The sequence below is a fragment of the Metopolophium dirhodum genome, chromosome 2, assembly GCF_019925205.1.
Source record: "Metopolophium dirhodum isolate CAU chromosome 2, ASM1992520v1, whole genome shotgun sequence".
Classification (NCBI taxonomy): domain Eukaryota; kingdom Metazoa; phylum Arthropoda; class Insecta; order Hemiptera; family Aphididae; genus Metopolophium; species Metopolophium dirhodum.
Window position 1 is genome coordinate 39,590,244 of NC_083561.1, and position 20,506 is coordinate 39,610,749.

General features: G+C 32.2%; 1 protein-coding gene across 3 annotated transcripts in view; it reads left to right on the plus strand.

Annotated features, from left to right (window-relative positions):
• The window catches only part of LOC132939940 (aromatic-L-amino-acid decarboxylase-like), a 37,651-nt gene extending 18,940 nt beyond the window's left edge, over positions 1 to 18,711 (plus strand). For 2 of the 3 annotated variants that reach the window (XM_061007379.1, XM_061007381.1), the window contains exons 2-9: positions 10,400 to 10,534; positions 11,195 to 11,429; positions 14,106 to 14,225; positions 14,363 to 14,492; positions 14,920 to 15,180; positions 16,274 to 16,491; positions 17,296 to 17,493; positions 17,963 to 18,711. In XM_061007379.1, coding sequence (XP_060863362.1) covers positions 10,455 to 10,534; positions 11,195 to 11,429; positions 14,106 to 14,225; positions 14,363 to 14,492; positions 14,920 to 15,180; positions 16,274 to 16,491; positions 17,296 to 17,493; positions 17,963 to 18,274 — 1,554 coding nt within the window. In that variant the 5' untranslated portion in view covers positions 10,400 to 10,454 and the 3' untranslated portion in view covers positions 18,275 to 18,711. Of the gene's footprint in view, positions 1 to 4,082; positions 4,344 to 10,399; positions 10,535 to 11,194; positions 11,430 to 14,105; positions 14,226 to 14,362; positions 14,493 to 14,919; positions 15,181 to 16,273; positions 16,492 to 17,295; positions 17,494 to 17,962 lie in introns of those variants that run through there. The other variant, XM_061007380.1, reaches the window with a different exon arrangement.
• Positions 18,712 to 20,506: the final 1,795 nt, after the last annotated feature.

A 20,506-nucleotide genomic window follows, 5' to 3' on the forward strand; every position in this document is an offset into this window, starting at 1 on the left:
GACATAGGTCCGTTTTTTTTCAAACCACTCATTAGCGTTTTGTGATAATTAGATAATATGACCTTATGTTCTGTACAATTATCTGTATACGAAAATTAGTTTTAGTATATTTTTCGAATTTTTTTTTGCTTCTATTATTTATGCCTATTATGGGGTAGGTACATTTCTCATGAGATATAAAATGCATATATTATAATATTAATTAATAGATTATCGAATTTGTCTTCGAAATTTCCTCGGACATAGGTGCTGTCTTATAAGTAAAATAGTTTTATAAAATGTAATAATATAAAAGCAGTCGATACTAAAAAAAAAAGTTAAGTAATACGCGTATATGTATAATAATTAATAACTAATAAGTAATAATAAATGATAATAATGTGTGAATTGCGTTCAACTAATAATAAACTGTACAGCATTAAGTAAGTAGGCATTACTGATAAGAAAAAAAAATATTTTAAAAATTGTATTTCAACACTGTTTTACATAATATCATGGGCGTGTTATATGGTGGAAGTGTGTGCAGGAATTTCATGAGCTTAGTAGTTGGTATAAAATCTGAATAATAATATTGAACATTTCTTCGGTGGCAAAACGTGTCAGGTATTCTGTAGATTACCTATTTAAAAATATACACAATGTACGTAAGACGATATAGGTACATAGTAATAATATTATACTTACTTGTAACTTGTAAGTGATAGTCATGCCGAATTTCAGAATTCTATTGGATATGATTAGAAACTATTGGCGATAATTATAAAATACAACGTTATATCGGTAATATTGTAAAGGTATCTATAGTCAACCTACTAAATTAACGTAGTATAATATAAAGATAATAATATAAAATAATACAATATTATGTACACGTGTGACGTTAATACAATGTTATGCGTTATTTTAATTTTTTTTAATATTTGTGTGCTTACAGTCTTTATATATTTTTTTTTTTGTTGTTGTTAAGATTCCAATAATTACTCGTCGTTATTATACAGCTCGGAGATGATAACACATATTATATTATTTGAGAAAGTAAGAACAAATGACCGATAAATACGATACAAATTTAACAAAAATATTAATTGTATTATAACATAACAGAGAAGTTGGCCTCTGAGTATGCACTATAAAGAGAAACTGCAACAATTGTAGGCCTCATCATAAAAAGTACACGAAGTTCAGAAAGACCGAAACCAAAGGTTGAATGGCATAGATGGGTTTTTTTTAGTAATATTGTGTCTTAAGGCTTTTTGACTTTTTTTCCAGAGATGTGAAGATAATTATAAATCGGATACTCTCATTTTGTACGTCCATTAACATTAGCTCAATTTTATCGTATTAATATAATATAACGTCAAACTTAAATTTAATATACACGTGTACCTACACTGGGTGTAGAATAAGATGTAACTCGACGTTGTGTTATGTCTCTGATGGAATACACTTCAACTTAGTCAAGTTTCGATGGTCCTAAAGATTGAAGCGTGTGACAAATGTATTATCAAGGTAAAAAATGTATTTTTTTTCTGTTTTGGCTATGAAGATTCTATTCTTCGTTCAATGTCATATTATATTAAGTTCTGCGCGTAAAAGTCATGATGCGAATTACTATAATATTAAATATAAATTAAATTTTCCAATAAAAAAAAAAGTTATATCTATGTATAATTTACGAAGCTATACCTAAGTACCTAACTAATAGTTGATTGTATAATGCAAAATTCTTACCAGCTATAACATTATAGATACCTAGTACTTGTACTGTTTTACGGCTAACCTCGACTCAATAAATTACTATAAATAATAGTAATAATATTACTTATAGTTAAAAATGCGTTATGTTTTAGATAATAATATTGTATACAGATAAGTAACAGGTGTATAAATAATATAATAATTAGATTTAACGAAATGGCGATTCCCGCCTACTTTAGTAACGTAAAATTGTCATCAACAAATCGCACTGTCAATCCAATAAGGCCATTACTCAAAAAAAGCAAATGTTCAAGAAAATAATATGAAAGCTTAGAATAAAATGACATTTTTTTCATCAAACAAAAAATAATGTTAAGGGTAGATGTATATATATATATTATTAACATTAATATAAGGAGGTAGATGGCGCTACTACCAAAATAAGAGGAAAAATTACGAATTCATAGACACCATAAACACAAAAATCATAAACTTCGAGTGGTGGCCTTATTGTGCCGACAGTGCGAAATGTTAAATTATATGTTCCAATATCGATTATAACGGATCGTGGTATATTATCATTATTATGATTTTTATTAATACTTGATATTCATCGATGGATTTTATATCTGTATCGCAATTGATCGCAATGTCAAAATCAACTATAACTTTAGAAATATCCCAAGAGTCAATTTTTAAATATTTTTTGTAGCATACATTTTTCAGTAGGTATAGTTTTATTTTATATGATTGGTTTATATTTTTCAAGGCTAGAATAATACGCATCGTCTACGTAAGGATCGACATAGCACGATGACTTATTGAAAAAATATAAAAATACAATACTCATAGAAAACATAATATATCAACTGATTGTTGATAAATTAATGTACCGGGACGCGTAAAAGAGAAAAGGGAATAATTCAAAAACCTACTATACTTATCCCCGGAGACAAAAAATAAACGTCTTTGTACTAACTGCAATGTTATTTTCATTTTTCACAGATAATTTAAGATAAACAAAAATATTAAAATCAAATATTTTAATAACGAAAACTACGCGTAGGTATACAATTATTTTCTACGGGATAGCGAAGTAAACGAATGACGGTCAATCGAATCATACACGTTTTTATCCGCCAACCATTCACATTATAATATTGTTAGGTATATCTGCTCTAAATTACTATCTCCTCTAAAAGTCTGCCGGTTATAATGGACGTTATCTATTTTGAATTATTTATTTATCACGATATTTCGCCCATATCTGAGTATGAAGTATGTAGTTTTCCGTTTTTCCGTTCGGACTACCACGTATGTAATATTATAACGTACACAGTAGACACGTTATCTACGATAGGTCGACGTTATCATACGACCGAAACGCAATAAATTAAAAACCGTACGATTTCGTTATACATAATCACCAATCAGACGGCCTTCGACGTCTAGATATAATAAAGATCTAGCAATGAAAGTATGAAACCAACCTTGTAAAGTTCTCGGATAAAGTATTTTGAATACTTTTTCAAAGTACCAATCTGTAGAACTTTGAATACATATTATACAGTTTGAGATTAAACTATTGAAAAACAGAGTTCGATGCAGCCCGTAGAATATCCCCATCTATGAGTTATAAAAAAATTTATAAAATTGGTTCATTCTACAGTAGAGCGTATTTTTGTGTACAAAATTACGGTGCCTTAAATATAAAAAATATTAAACGATTTTCAGAAATTGTATTTTTATTTGTACCCACATCGTTTATGGGTAGTATGATTTGAAATTATTTGAAAGCACCCGTATTTGTACTGAAATACTTTTGTAAGTACCCAGTATAATATCTACCTATTCATATTAACGTATTTTAAATCCGTTTAAAAAAAAACCTATCTGTACGACTGTACCTATACCTGCACTTGTATCTATACTTTTAAAAAGTATCTTTTAAGTACGAGAATGAATAAAACAGTACACCTATTAAATTAATAACATATTTGATACTGACCACTGAAAGAACCGAATTCGTTAACGACGGCACGGCGTCATCATAAATGTGTGTCGAGAAAAACACGCGAGAAAAGCGGATCGTTCGTTATTGCTTAGGTATTGTTAATATTTGTTATTATAATATTATATTGTTATAGGTATAGGTACTTTGCGTCGCGTTTGTAATAATATAGTGGCACGAATAATAATATAATAAATATTATTATAATGGCATGATGTTATAGGTGAATTTTAGACATTAGATTATAATATTATAGTGTTAAGTGCGAACACGTAAATTGATGGCTTGCGAAGCGGGGAGAATTTTAGACCTATAAATTGTGCGCGTAAAGAGAGGAGGGAGACGGAGTCGCGTGGACAGAGAAAGCGGTGTGTGATGGAACGCGTGTGCAGTATATTATACTTAAGGACATTATAGGTATTATTATATTATATTTTATTAGTGATCGATCCGCATGCGTTTCGAGCGGAAAACCAAAAAAAAATTTTCATTTTTCGGCGGATCCGGTATTATAGTGCGGTATATAGTGGTATTCGATAAATAGCGATCGGCAAACGATCATCATAACAACCGTGGATATAGTGGTGCCTGCAATAATTATTGCGTTTAGCATATTTATCATATTCATCGAAAAGTAAGTACTTAATAATATTGCAGTACTTGCATTAATATATTATACTATTCTTGTTGACTGATATTCTAGGATAATATTATTTGCCGACTGCTGAGTTTGTTTTCCTATATATACGACGACGACGTTTAATATAAAATATAATATCACAATAATTAGCGATATTATAATATATTATTGTACCATTGCGCGCATAGAGGTAAAACATATATTACGTTACGAAATATATTATAACTCTCGCAACAATGTAGGTACCTATATAATATTACACGTGCCATTATTGTAATTTAATATAGGTATACTAACTGGTTTTTAAATTCCATTACACTCGCACATCGCAAACTCCTCATCGGAAAGTTCGACGCGCGACTTTGCATATTATATTTTAATACTATACACATTATAATGATATTAAACGTTCATCGTGTACTCGACGGTTGTTCCAATATCGTTTAATAGACTAACGTTGTTTATTATTCGATTGAATTTTAAAAATTTCAATCGGATTCTACGCACGTCAAATAACTTGCTATACCTATATTATACTACACGGGTAAGTGAAATACGCCGTTAATTCAATATTAACGCTGTACGTAGAAACATTTTAGATGTTCTCATGATATTTCTGTAGGGATTGTATTATATCATGTAAAACTGTACGGAAATCGGTGGAGAAGATCTACGCGTAGGCTATAAGTGTTAGATTAGGTCGGGAAAATGTGTTCGTCCTGGCCAAATTCGTGACCAATGTGTTCAAATTACTGTAACTATACGCAATTTGAGACGGGCGAGTGAGCTTAACGAACATTTTTTAACAATACCGACCAATCAATATGATATTATTCTTTGATAAATATAGAATCTAATTATTTCTCTAAATAAAATAAAACTCTTAACATTATTGAATGTATAATTTAACTAAGTTATTATATTTTAACTTATGAATGGACGCGTATAAAACTAAAGCCACCGGTGCAATAGCAAGATACAAAAATATTTACAATTTTTTAGAAGACACAAAAACATTTTTTTTTTATATATATACTATACCTATGAGAAAAATTTTAATAATTTTGAAGTATTATGATATTGGTTGAAACATTATCTATTTCACATAATTACATAATTAGCAAATTTTAATTGTATTTTTATTTTAAAATAAACACAATAATATTACCATGGTTCTTAAATATTGGTTTTTTTAGTTGCAACAACAGAATAGGTACGTCCAAAACGTATCTGGTCATTGCACCGAATATGTTATAGCTGGTAACAGATTAATGAATAAAATATATTGAAGAAATATAGGTTCATGACATATTTCACATTCATTAATTTCTTTTATTTCTTTATATTATTAGTCCTTTTCTTAAATTACGACAAATAATGTGCTTGATAAATAAGTACTTAAATTTATAAAATATAAATAAAAATAGTAAAAAAATGTTATTAATTCGTTTGATTTATTGTGTTAAGAAATAAATATGATACAATGATTAGCAATATTAGTGAGTCCGCAGTTTTGCTAATCATATAATAATTAACTGGCTATTAAACCAAACAGCGTGCATACCAATATTATTGGACTTATTATCAAATCCATTACATATTTATTATTTACATATTTTACCGTTAATGCAACAGAAAAAAAGTGATGAATAGCATAGGTTGATTCGGTGCAAAAACAAGATACGTCTGTACTGGTTCTTGCAACGGGAAAATTTTTTCTCTTTACAGATGGTATATTTGTGAGATACGTCCGGATGTATTTGGTTATTGCACTGAATAGAATGAATAAAATGTTTTTGATGTATATTTTGCAATACATTTATTGGACATATCTGGATGACATATCAATTGATATAGAGAATTTTGTCCCCAATATTTTGATGATAATACGGACGTATCTCGTCATTGCACCGGTGCCATCATACTATTAAAGCAGGGGCGTAATTAGCGGATGGATTAAGGGGATAGACCCCCCCCCCCAAACTCTGTTTTTACTGCTAATATTTTGATCAAAGTATTGAAAATGACCATTCATGTTTGCTAAAAACGTATATCCCCCCAAACCAAATTCCTAATTACGCCACTGATTAAACTATTAAAGTGACTATTTTATTTACTAGTAGATAATAATATATACAATATTAAATTAAAATTTCTTAAATTAATATCGAATATTTTATACAAATAAATATAAATATTATACATGTATTATATCTGACAGTATATATATAGTCCAGTCGTCCAAGTGATTCACTGTAGGTGCCAATAGATCAGCCCACTAGAAATCTTACGATATCCCAGTTGACCAGTCCTGGTAGTTATATTATAATATGTGTGGTAAGTAGGTACTATAATATAATATAACAACGTTTGTATAATAATCGAAAAACAACTTTGAACGCACGCCGCTGCGTGTATTTCATGCGCGTCGCACAGATAAACGTGTTTTAAAGCAAGTGCGTATTTTTAGAGGCATTTTGAACGATTTTTTTTTACAAACTTATGCAATTCGATAAACTCTTATACAGTTATACCCACTTGCCACGTATTTTCAGCTTTGAGTATTAATATAGTTCGAAACCAATAGCTACGCAAAGAAGTCGTATAATACTACAATACGGACTTATCCAATTAAAAACGTATTATCGTCACCTATATTATGTACCTATTATTTTATATTTTTATGTGCAGGTAGGTTCTATATGCGTACACAAAATAATATATTCAGTGGTTGTACCATTACTATTTTTTGTTTCGATTATCATAATATAGAAACTTACTACAGTTTTCGAGGTTGGTCACCAGCGTATCTCGATATTATAGATTTAAAGTCAATGATAAACCGATGCGTTCGAAAAACGTGTTGTATACGCATACTTTCGTCTACTACAGATGCTTAACCAATACGGTTTCCTATCCGTTTGCATCGCTCTTGAGGAGGCGCTTACTGTATATCGTAACGATATTATATGGAAAATAAAAATACAACGTCCTTGACTGGATCGCGATGACACTACTTTAGTAGCTAAATAGTAAATAGCCGATAAAATGTTATATTAAAGGTAGCCAATATATACGACCACCATCATTTTAATCCGTTCGATTTCCTACGCGGTCGAACACCCCTCGCGCGACGTTAAAGATTGATGGCACAATAATATTATGATGGCGTGATAATATAATAATAATAGTTATTATAATTAATAACAATAATTAGTATTATTGTATAGTATTTGTCGTGTGCGTATATATAGACGACGGCGGAGTGAGGTAACTGGAGCGAGCAAAAAAAAAAAAAAAAAAACAAAAAAAAAAATGCAAAGAAAAAAGTCAAAGCGTTCGCGATATAAAAACGCCTTTCGTTAACCCCGTTAACGAGGGCGATCAATCGCGCATCGGCAGACTCGGCTCGCCGGTCGAGATGATTTTGACTAATGGCCGCGTCGTTGACACACGTCGAGCCCACTTTCCACCCTCGACCTCTACGGCTTTCCGGAGTGTTCCCTTGAAGGGTCGTAACCGCTGCAGTTTCGCGTATTGCAGCACAAACACAACTCGCGCACACTAACACAACTCACACCCACTAACACACACTCACGCACTCGCCTCACCCCAACACGCACGGGTATTCATATATCATAGAAGTTCGAATTGGGGACGGTCTAGTATTATATTATATAATATGTATATAGTGGATATCTAATATATCTAAATATAACGATAGCAGTTGCGGATGAGTTAACCGGACTCCCGTTGTCTCTGCGGTGAATGATGCGGGAGACGCGTATTACGGCGAAGGTGGGTGAGAAGGAAGGGTCATACAATTTTATTCAGATTCGAAACTGGCTAATCACAGCCATTAAAATATATTGGCAGTATAATGTCGGAGACGGAGCAGGTGACCAACAAAAGGACCAAAAGTGCAGACCAATTTCCTCATGTAAGGTGTACTTATTCCGATCGGAATAAAGTACAACCATTATACAACTCTTTTTACCGCGTTCCATGTCAAATGACGTCCGTCTGCAATTTTCATTTATGCGCAGCAACACGTTTCATCGTTGACGCGACTTTCCCGTTTTGTTTTCCGAACGAATTGAACGAATTACTTCAAAATAGACGTAATTCAAAAATGTTGTCGGCGGACACACCGACCGGCGATACTCGTTTGCTTTTAAGTTCAATGGTCCGTCGGCCCACGAGCTCCACAATATTATCATCGACTTTCGACGGCAAAGTTGTACTGTGATTTTTCGTCGCGGCGGTAGGTGCGTACTACAACAGCTATACTGTACTGCCATTGCTGCGTCGTGTATAATTAATATAATACTATCATGTTTTAGTGAGATGATTATAACAATAATAATATTATTATCTTTCGACAGCCGTTGAATTGTTATCCAGGCACGCTGCAGCATCGCGTGGCTGGACCACCTTTGTCAGCGTGGCGCCACGTTATTTTTAACCTTTTTTTTTTTTTTTATTATAATATAATATATAGCATGGACCTTGATGATTTTTTTTCCATTTTGTTTTCGTAGCATCATTATGGTCGTCCCGCATGTAGTATGTCATTGCTCGCGTCTATTGATCGCGCAACCTTTTCCATCGAAACAAACCAAACACGTCCTTAACACGACTTTGAATATAATATACGTTTTGTAGTTTGTACCCACTTGAACCCTGTTCACGCACACACACAGCCATGCGAAATAAAGTTCATTGATTCTAAAAATAACAATACGTGTTTATTAGGTAGGTATGTCTCAAAACGATGTGCCTATGCGGTTCGTTGGAAATGTATACATTATATTGCTATAATGCAGACGTCATAGCAATAATAATAACTCATAAGAGATACCCTTGAAAGTCTTCTAATATTTTTTTTCAAACGCGAAGACGTTTCGATACATATAATTAAATCACTATATAAATGCATAATAGTTTATAAGGTACGCAATACGATGACAATCGCCAAAAGCTCGTTTTCGATATTATTACATTATTTTCTATAATAATTTCTATAAGTACATGATATTAATCTGATACTACCAAGTGCTGTTGTGATTTACACTTACCAAATATTGTATGCACCACGCGAATCATTAGTTATCATCTGAAGACCATACATTATTATACCTATTGTATACCACAGTATGCAGGAACCTATATAATATTATATTATTATCTATGCTCGCTGTATCGTATAATTGTTTTGAAACATTCACGGTACGTTGACATTAGTCGGTTTCAAAATTGAGACACTATTATTGAAATATTTTACAGCGTGCATGATGTGATCAATACTTTACATTATTTTACGATAAATCTTACAAACTGCAGGTAAGTATGGTATACTGGTATATAGCTGACGGATTTTTAAGGAAACACAGTGTGCGATGCGATTAGAGTCTCTGCATTTCACATGACGTATTAGATTAGGCGCGTCTGATGTCAGCATGTTTATAAGTGTATTGCACGCAAACGAGCATATTTCTCACGTGCAGTCCCGTCAGTTGTATGTCTTCCCCCCCCCCTTCTAAATGCATTATCAGGCCATCTAATACAAGTTTGAACAATATGCTTAAGAAATAAGTAAAATCAAATAATAATATGAAAATAACTGTGTGAAGAGGACTCTAGTCGAAGAATTTCATCGTCTTCACTTGATAATGTTAAGCATACAAAATATATTACTATATAAGTAACGATAATGCAATATTGTAAAATTGTACCATGAAAATATTATCTAATGTATCATCGTGTAACATTTTTTAAATGTTAAAAATGTCATATGTATGTAATGTTATAAATGAACATTCATGCAATGTTCAATTATTGTTGTATTGAAATAATCGTGTTTTAGTCTAAACCCGCAGCTGCGGCCTGCAATTTATTATAATATTATTATAAATTACACCGTACAATATTGTCTTATCACTAGTCACTAATCGTGTCGCGTGTCGTAGATAATTCTGTTCTTTCGTTTCCAACAATAATTGAATACCTAACGCTGATTATTAATTATTACGTTACATTATGTTGCACAGGTTATAATATTGTTTTTCCACCGTCCACTGGGAAAGAATCGCAAATAAATCAGAAATGGATTCCGAATCATTCAGAGTATGCGGGAAGACCGTTGTCGACTACATCGCAGACTACATGGACAACATCCGAGACAGGTATAAAAAAAAAATAATATTTTTTTTCGTCGTCGCAATTTATTACCGTAATATTATATTTTGTAACGTGCGTATAATTACTAATTATTAGTAATCATTATATATTGCAATACGTAAATTGACACAAGGTGTTACAGTATTACTTATATCAGTAGGTATTTGGTCGATTTATTTAATTATGTACATCAAAATCGTTTAAAAAAATAACAATTTACAGTAAAAAAGGTAGTTATCATATTTCGTAATAAAAAATTTGTTTCACCATTGGAAACTCCTTAAATGGCATAAGAAAATGTAAGTATTTGAAAATATTATAATATAGTCTTTCGGTATAATACCTACAATTATAGTTGAATATATCAAAAACCAAAATTTTTTTATTAATTTATTATTGAAGAAAATGGATGGGGGGGGGGGGTGGCTGTGAACATAATATATTATTATCTGGTGAACCACCATCATGAATAAGGTATTTACCTATAGATAAAATATTGTTTTAAAACTTAATGTCTACTCGGAGATTAGATATAATTTCAAAGGACTCGCAAATTGTAATGCATGATAATATAAACATATACCTACTACCTGATATCATAATATAATGACCGTGTTGCACAAAACGTTTTTTTTATTTAAATTTAAAAAATACACCCGTTCCAGGCCCGTTCTGTCCACCGTCAAACCAGGCTATCTGTACGAATTGGTGCCGCCCGAGGCACCGGTCAAAGGTGAAGATTGGAAGACGGTGTTGGCCGACGTGGAGAACATAATCATGCCCGGCATTACACACTGGAACTCGCCGCAGTTTCATGCGTTTTTCCCGACCGGAAACTCGTATCCGGCCATCGTCGGCGACATGCTGTGCAACGGCATCGGATCTATAGGATTTTCTTGGGTACGAAGGAATATACATATAATAGCGAACACGCGTCGCTTCGAAGGCGGGAGAAGGCGTCTCGACGGTATTTGAAAGAAAGTGGACGTCAATGAATTTTGCTTCGGAAACTTATATAGTGACGCACGACTCTGGCGATTTCAGGAATCGTGTACCTACATTTTAGTGACAATTTATAGATACTAAATAATATACGGGTACACGATTTCAAAATTAAAATTTTTTATTTTAACGGATCCGGATGGTCTTAAATGCAACGTTGCCATACCGAAAAAAACATGTATTTACAAATAATATATTATTGTAACTTTCATATATCACTTTGTGCAATAGACAAAGGGAAGTGAGTATTCGCCTTTTTTATTACAAGAATTTCGGAAAAAACATAATTTAAACTACAAACATCAAACATGATTACATTTTGCGTGTTATTGGACTAATGCTTTTTGGTATTTGATATCTCTGACTCCTGACCGAGAATTATGGTTTAATTCATTAAGATTTGGGATATATTTTGGAATTATATCGGATTTTGAAGGAAATTTCAAATGTTTGAATCGTACACCAAATCATTTTTTTTTCGTATTCAGCATTATCAACTATCAAAAGTTCATTAATTTAATTTTATATTCTACATTTAATTTTCCCAAATAATAAAACATACAATTTAAATTATATTACAGTCACCTACTCGCTATTATTTGAGAAGGATAATAAATAATAATACAAAATACACTAATACATATAGGTAGGTACTCGACACTGGTTTTATTGACTTTTAGTTACTTTTAAATTATAATGCACCTATAATACATAATTTTCATAAATTATTGTTTACAATAACGAGAGCCAAAACAAATGTAATGGCAACGTTGCATAAAAAGTCAAGCGGAATCGTATATATTATATAGGTACATGCAATTTACGGAATCGTATATGTATATAAATAGTTATTATTATTTTAATCCCTGCCGTATATGGACGATTACGATGAGTTGAACAAATTGCTCTAATATTAACCTACTTCAAGATTGTAGGGCATTTGATTTTTTTTTTATTATATTTTAATTGGTCATTTTTTTTAAAGAATTTACTGGTACCTATGTATTATAAAATACTCGTCAAGACAATTAATATCGTCATGTGGTTATCATAAATGTTTTAATCTACTTATACCGGTTATATAATGTTTTAAGGTTTTTACAGTTCGAAATAATCATTGTATACTCATAAGTCATATAATAATAATAATATAATAGGTACATTGGTAATTTAAATCATATATTTATACAGTGTCCCATGAGAATTTAATAGTTTAATATTCTATTAATAGCTAGCTTTAATTAGTCTTTAGCAAGTCTTCGTGGAACACTGCAGTATGACTGTATGAACATTTTTTTTCATTTTAAATGTTTACTATTTTACACAATTTTATCGTACAAATTGTTTGATACCAAAATAGAGACAAAACGTATACTTTCTTACGATAAATTATTCATCAGGAATGTGTTCGTGAATTTTAATGAATCATTAATAATAGAATAGCTTAAAAAATAGTGAACGCTGTTTCAGCCTTTAGTTTTCTGTTGAAAATGCCAAAAGCTCAAATAGACTAAATTGTTTATAGTCACAGAAAAAAAAAAATCAAAAGAAGTCTCAAACTTAGTCTTAGAACGCCATAGGCTACAATATAAATCATTTAATTCGATTAAATTTCAGCAGGTGCAAAACTATGGTGCAAGGCTGTAATGAATTTGTGATAACAAAATTATTATATAAGTTATAACGTTATTTTATTATTTGTTCAGCTATGTTAACTTTCATAAAAAAAATTCGACAAATCAATGAAATAGTATTGTGTTTTAATAGGTATAAAGTTCAGCTTCTGCAGGTGTAAAAGTATACCTTCGAACTGGATACATAGTACCAGGGGGTGCAAGTGCACCACCGTAATCACGCCTCTGATACAAATTATTACTTTTTGCCTACAAATCACTCTTATATTATTATAATATATATATAATATTTCTCTGTAGTTTTTATAAAATTTTAATCTGTAGGTCATTTATCTGTGGCGAACGTGCTTTGGATAATATAATTATAAGAGTTATAACAGTGGGTATACTATAGTGTATACACATAGGTATTTTAACAATAATGAATTATTGTACAACACACTATAAAGTATTTATCTCTATAACATAGGTATTAATATTATTTTGTTTTTTTTTAAACATAATATTTTTTGTGTAATATAGTCAAAACTCATTGATTGAGTATTAAAGTCAAGAGAAACCGATGAAGTAATAACTTTCTTGTGTCACTATTAAGTGACCACATTTTTAATACATTTTTATCGTTTCTATATTAATTCGGTAGGTTGTCAAGTTAGTGTACATAAATTACATTTTGTTTTAAATCTTCGAAAAGATAATAAACAATGGCTATTTGAAAAAACCTAAACGGGTATGACGTTACAAAAATTACTTTTAGTTTTGCGACACTAACCAAAGTTTGAATTGCAGTTGAAATTATGAAACGGGTGTAATTAATTCAAAAGTTTCCAAAAGTTAGAACGTCACTTTTGAACTCTCTGACAGAGCTTAAAGCTATGTGCTAGTGCTGAATCCTGCGTTACAAAATAAAAATATAAACAAATTTCCGATTGTTCCACAGATAACGAGTCCAGCGTGTACTGAACTCGAAGTGCAAGTTATGAACTGGTTTGGGAAAATCTTGGACTTGCCGAAAGAGTTCTTGAACGAGTCCGAAGGACCCGGTGGTGGCGTACTTCAGGTATTTCTAAAAAAAATTTATTACCTATACCTCTAATAGTTTGTCGTATCTGTTTTCAGCCAACGAAAATAATTTGGTATCAGCCACACAAAAATTGTATTAATAAAAATAATAATATATTCGTCTGATTCACGCAGGGCAGCGCCAGCGAAGCCACGTTCGTGTGCCTGTTGGCAGCCAAAGACCGCACGACGAAGCGGATCAAAGCACTCAACCCGAGCTTGACTGACGGTGAGATCAAGGCGAAACTGGTGGCTTACACTTCCGGTAAGTTTCTACAGGAACCACCACCTGTTATACAACTTGATCGATAATATTAAAACACGCGAGTTTGACAATCGATGGAGGTTTTATCGATTCCACCGGCTGCTAGTAGTTGTTCGTCTCGATATTGATTATTGAAAACGATGCCGATATATATTTGGATTACATTTAGAAATTTCATCAATGACGTTTAGCATATGATTTTTTTGCTCCTAGTCATCAATTTTTAATAAAAGTGTAAACTTCACAAAATACAAGGCCGTAGCCAGCAAACATTTTTACCCACCCCTGGTTAGGCCTTGGTTATACACGAGCCGGCGGAATCAAAATATATTTTTTTTAAAGTTCGGCGGAATCGATACACGATCAATCGATTACGATTATTTGTTTTTTTTTTTTTATAAAACCCACCGTGCCTATATAAATATAGATCAGTCCAATTCGAGTGTGGAGAAGGCCGGTCTCCTGGGATCGATGCCGATGAGGATGCTCAAGGCGGACGAGAGCGGTCGGATGACCGGACCCATACTGGCCGAAGCCATGGCCGAAGACGTCGCCCGAGGGTTGATACCATGTTACGTGGTCGCCACGTTGGGCACCACTGGCACTTGCGCGTTCGACTGTCTGGAGGAGCTTGGCCCCATCTGCAACGAAAACGACATTTGGCTGCACGTCGACGCTGCTTACGCAGGTACACGAGCTGTAGTCACTCTGGATACCTACGACTAGTGTTGTACTCTATATAATATGATGTGTGTTTATAATTTGTGTTTTACGCAAAAGGTATGGATACGAGTAGGTAATATTACAAATGCGTTAATAGTATATGTTTCATTTAGCAGGCACGTACAAAATACGGAAATTCGAAAACGCAATTTAATATGTCAATATTATAATATGATTAGAATGAGCTTTAAAACGTCTGTATAATTCATCAAGTTTTAGATGGGTAAAACTATTAAAATAGATTTTTTTCATCGTATAAATGATTTTTTAGTCTGCAATATTACTTCGTTGTCTTACTCCCTTCGATTTTTCCTTCAATTATTATAGTAATGTTGTTAACCATATTGTATTATTTCGTATGAGATGTCCTATCCACTTCTTTCTTTTCTCCACGATTGTCGCCCACAAAGACATTTTTGTCTTCTATCCTCTGATTGCGTCACTCGTTCTGTCCACGAAATTTTTGACGCCCTTCGCCAGCGCCACGTTGTAATAGCTTTTATTTTCCATCTGTCCGCTTTCATTATTGTCCACGATTCTGCTCCGTATTATACACACTCTATACAAGTGTTTTTCTAACGTTTATATTAATTATTGCAATTGTGTGTTTAGTAGTTTCTTACTACCTAGTTATTTTTAAGAAACACTTGCTTATCGTTAGCTTATGCAGTTGTGCTATTCTACAACTATAACGATTAACGTTTGGGTCACTTTTCCTGTCCCTTGTGACCTTGATTCCGAAGCATGTATAACTATTTGCATTTTATAATTTTATATGGTCCGTGATTATATCACTGACTACTTGCTGTCTGAAAAAATAAACTGAACGTAAATAATATTATCCATCTATATTACGACGCTTATTGTTTATGCAACATAACTGAAACTATGTGTGGCTGAACCCACTCTTTAAAACGTTTGTGGGTGAAAATATTGTATCGATGAAATGTTACGTATTATTTTATATCGTTCGGAAAACTACATTCTTTTCAACTGTTATTATTATTGTATTTTTATTAATTACTATAATTTCTGGTCTTATATCATCGTCAATATAGGTGCTGCTTTCGTGTTGCCGGAATACAGACATCTGATGGCGGGAGTGCAATTCGCGGACTCGTTCGACGTTAACTTGCACAAGTGGCTCTTGGTGAACTTTGACTGTTCGGCCTTGTGGGTGAAGAACGCCACTTATTTGGTGGATGCGTTCAACGTGGACCGGGTGTACTTGAAGCACAGCTACCAGAGCCAGGACCCCCAAGTACCGGATTACAGAGTAAGGACTATAATGTTGCATATTAATGGAAAAAAATAATTATATTTGTATCGTGCACAATAAAACATTACGATGTATTGATAGGTAATGCAAATATATTATGAGTTGTGGTTAAAATTGTAAATAAACAATTATTACTATCGATAAATCATAACGCGAAAGGAATCTTATTCGATTTGTAAATAAAAATAAATATAATAATATGTTCTATGATCGATGGTCAACGGATATCGGTATGAACATTTTTTTCATAACTCTACATTGTATACCTACTACACTAGCATACCTATAATAATAATAATAATACTATGCATATTGTATACAATATATCATAATATTTGATAGTTCTGTATGTAAGATATCGTCAATGAAAACTAACAAAAACCAATAATTGATAATATTTTGTTTGAACCGTTGTAACAATTATTTTTTCTTAAAATTTTATCACTAGATAACAGCACATATTTTTAATTAACTTGGTTGGTTTTTTTTTTAAATTAAATCATGTTAATATTAGGTATCGTGTTGCATTCTTGTGTATTCAGCATTATAAAATTAAATCTTTATAAAAAACGGGAGAATATTTTTTTTACAATTTTTCCTTTAATTTTTGAATACAATTATATAACATATAGATATTCAATAAAAAAAAACTCATGCAGTGTATAGGGTGAAATAATAAATCGTAATTTATCTTTTTTTTTCATTGTCTTCTTGGCTGTTTATTTTAATTGTATTATTTACATAATAATATACTCTGTCAAATCACCGTCATATATCATCGAGAATGTTTCGATGTTACAGCATTGGCAAATACCGTTGGGCAGGAGATTCAGATCGTTGAAAATGTGGTTCGTGTTGAGGCTGTACGGCGTGGAGGGTCTACAGGCACATATCAAAAAGCAGGTTCACTTGGCGGACTTGTTCGGGAAGCTCGTCAACCAGGATCCGAGGTTTGAAGTCATCACGGTCACCATGGGACTGGTTTGCTTCCGATTGAAGGTACATAAATACTGTTAACATGACACATTATATAAAATATATTGGTTGAATAAATTCAATTTTGTTCTTAAGCTGGGTGAGTTTCTCAACCTTTATTTCTCAGTCGCGACACGCTAGTATCTACGGTTATTAATTTTCAAATCCAATCAATATAATTTATACCTATTATTAGATGTGTTAAATAAATCGCGTATCTAAATATTCTGGATTTCGGTAATTTATTTCTAGTGTTTTACAATTGAGTATTTTTTCCAATTTTCACCCAGAAACGACCCTTTGAAAAGTCGATGCTTAAAGTTTTTTCACTGCTCCAAAGAGGGATAGCACACGTTAAAAAAAAAAATAACATCGTTGTAAAACGTCATCCACCGTTCCACTATAGGAGTCTAAGATGTCACTGCAGTTACAACGCACCATTGCACACCTATACGCAGGTCATTAACCTAGTTTTTGTTATTACCCGTTGCAGGGCAACAACGACTGGACGAAAAACCTTTACGAGCGACTGATGGCCAGCGGACAAATCTATCTGGTAACGGCCACCGTCCGGTCGGAGTTGGTCATACGGTTCGTGGTCTGCAGCCGACTGACGGAAGAGGTCGACGTGCAGTTCGCCTGGGACGAGATACGCGGACAGGCCGACCGCGTGGACAGCGAACGCGACGTGGCGCCAGCGAGCATTTGCAATGGCCTTTCAGGAGCATGGCCGAAGGACAAGGTGGATTGCGAAGAACTCACCGCTGCCACCCCCATCGTCGTCAAGTCCCTGACCCAAGGATGAGCTACCTGTATGATACAATATATATATATATATAGTTATCGTCTTCGTAATATATAATATTATAATATACCTTAAATAGGTGTCGTTATTATTAAGGGTTAGGATGCACGAATGCGATCGGCTTTTGAAATGTGTAAATTATTATTAGTATTATTATTATTAATGTTATTTGTTATTATAATTAATCCGTGTGTGCAATCGTATAGTGGTAAAATAAGAAACCGAAAAACCATGACGCTCCGACCAAAAGTGTAATACATTTAGAATACATTTTCGATACCCAAATACGTAACAGATATTTACTCGTATTATACCGTGTGCATTGTGCTGCTAATAACAGTTGTTTATAATATTATCCCCGAAATCGTTAACGTCATTTCGATTCAGCCTTTGTATTGGTTACTATATTTACGTAAAAATAAAAATATTTAGGTAATTATTTTGTTCTGGATTTATTTGCTCATTCAACGGGCGTAGGAAGCGTTACTCAAAAGTTAAAATTAATAATATCGATAAAAATATTAAATGCATTTGAGAAGTACACACGTGCCGTACGCACGATACAATGATACACCACTATTGGGTATAATATCCCGAAAAACTCACACAATGCTTTACGATTTTCCGAGCTCTTGATGGAATTGTATAGGTACTTATACTATTATGATATTATGCTTTGACTACGCGGGCGATCCGACGATTTAATTATTCGATCGTTTTTTATCACGCGTGTCGGTCTGGTTTTTTGTTTTCTTTTTAAATTTCCTTTTAAATTTTTGGATGTTTATTGTTATGATTAATATAATGTCCTATGTCCTGCTATGTCCTATGTCCATAGTCAATTAAAACACGGTCACGCTCTATAGGATTATGCATATAGTGTTCTCGTCATACACAATAACATTATAGTTGGGAATGTTTACGTCTTAATGTTTGTAGAAATCGAATTATCACAAATTTTATATACTTGTTTTATCGTAATAAGTACTATAGTTAACGTTGTTTATGCGTACAGATACCCGCGTCTTTGTTTTAATTTCTTCAAATATTAATATTAATACATATAATATGATATGCATTACAAAACATTGACAATAAGTGATTTAATATATTATATCAGTAAATCGAAATCATGTAATATTTTAAACAATATACACACACATTTATACACATTAATGTATGATTATCGTATTCTTTTGGTTAAGTGTAAGTAATGAAAATCGTAAAGTCTTGAGTTTCTAAGAATTTATAACTTACTCCGTACTTCGACAATAATAATATGACGGCGTACTTACAGCGGCGGAGTTAAGGGGGGGGGGGGCAACGTGGCGGTCACCTTACCCTCTTGGGCTTTTTTTTAAGTTTATAATTACGGCCAAGTCTTCATTGTACTTTACAATTCGCCCATCCACTTAAGATCCACCTCAACGTACCTAGTACTGTAAGTACTGACTGTGGTTCTAGGTCTAACACTCTAACATATTATATGCACAAAATATATTAATGTTGGTAATAGATATGAATACTTTCTAAACGATATTACTAAAGACCGGATTTATATTCTCTTAAAATACCTTAAATATGATGCTAATATTCTCGAAAAAACCTTAAAATATTCTCATTATATTCTCTTAAAAATTTAAAAAATATGCTAAAATATGCAAAATATACAAAAAAAAAGCAAAAATATGCAAAAATAATCAATAAACATCATTATATTTACTTTAATATGCATTAAAATTTTTTTTTTTTTCGATTTTATATTAATAGTGAGTTAATTATTAGGTATTTAAAGTTTCGTATTCTAATGGAATATTATATTGCACTTTAGTAAGAGTTGGAAATGATAAAATAAAAAATTGTAAATTATCAAAAAATTTTTTCTGGGTACCGTAATATTAAAATTAAAAATAAATACAAATTTTTTCTCACAATTTACGAAATATTCCAAAATATGCTAAATGAGTTAAATATTCTCTAACCCATAAAATATTCTCAAATATGCAAAAAAAACTTTTTTCTATGCATTCAGAATTGAACAAATCATCCACATTTTTTACTCTCATAAGACTGCATAGACCCAGTAACGATATGTAAAAACATATAAATCCGGTCTTTAGATATTACTAAGTACCTAGGTTCAAGGTATAATTATACATATTATATTAACACATCATAGAAATCTAATTAGTTTTATTTGTTTATATTGTATTTGTTTACTTTTGTCTAGCC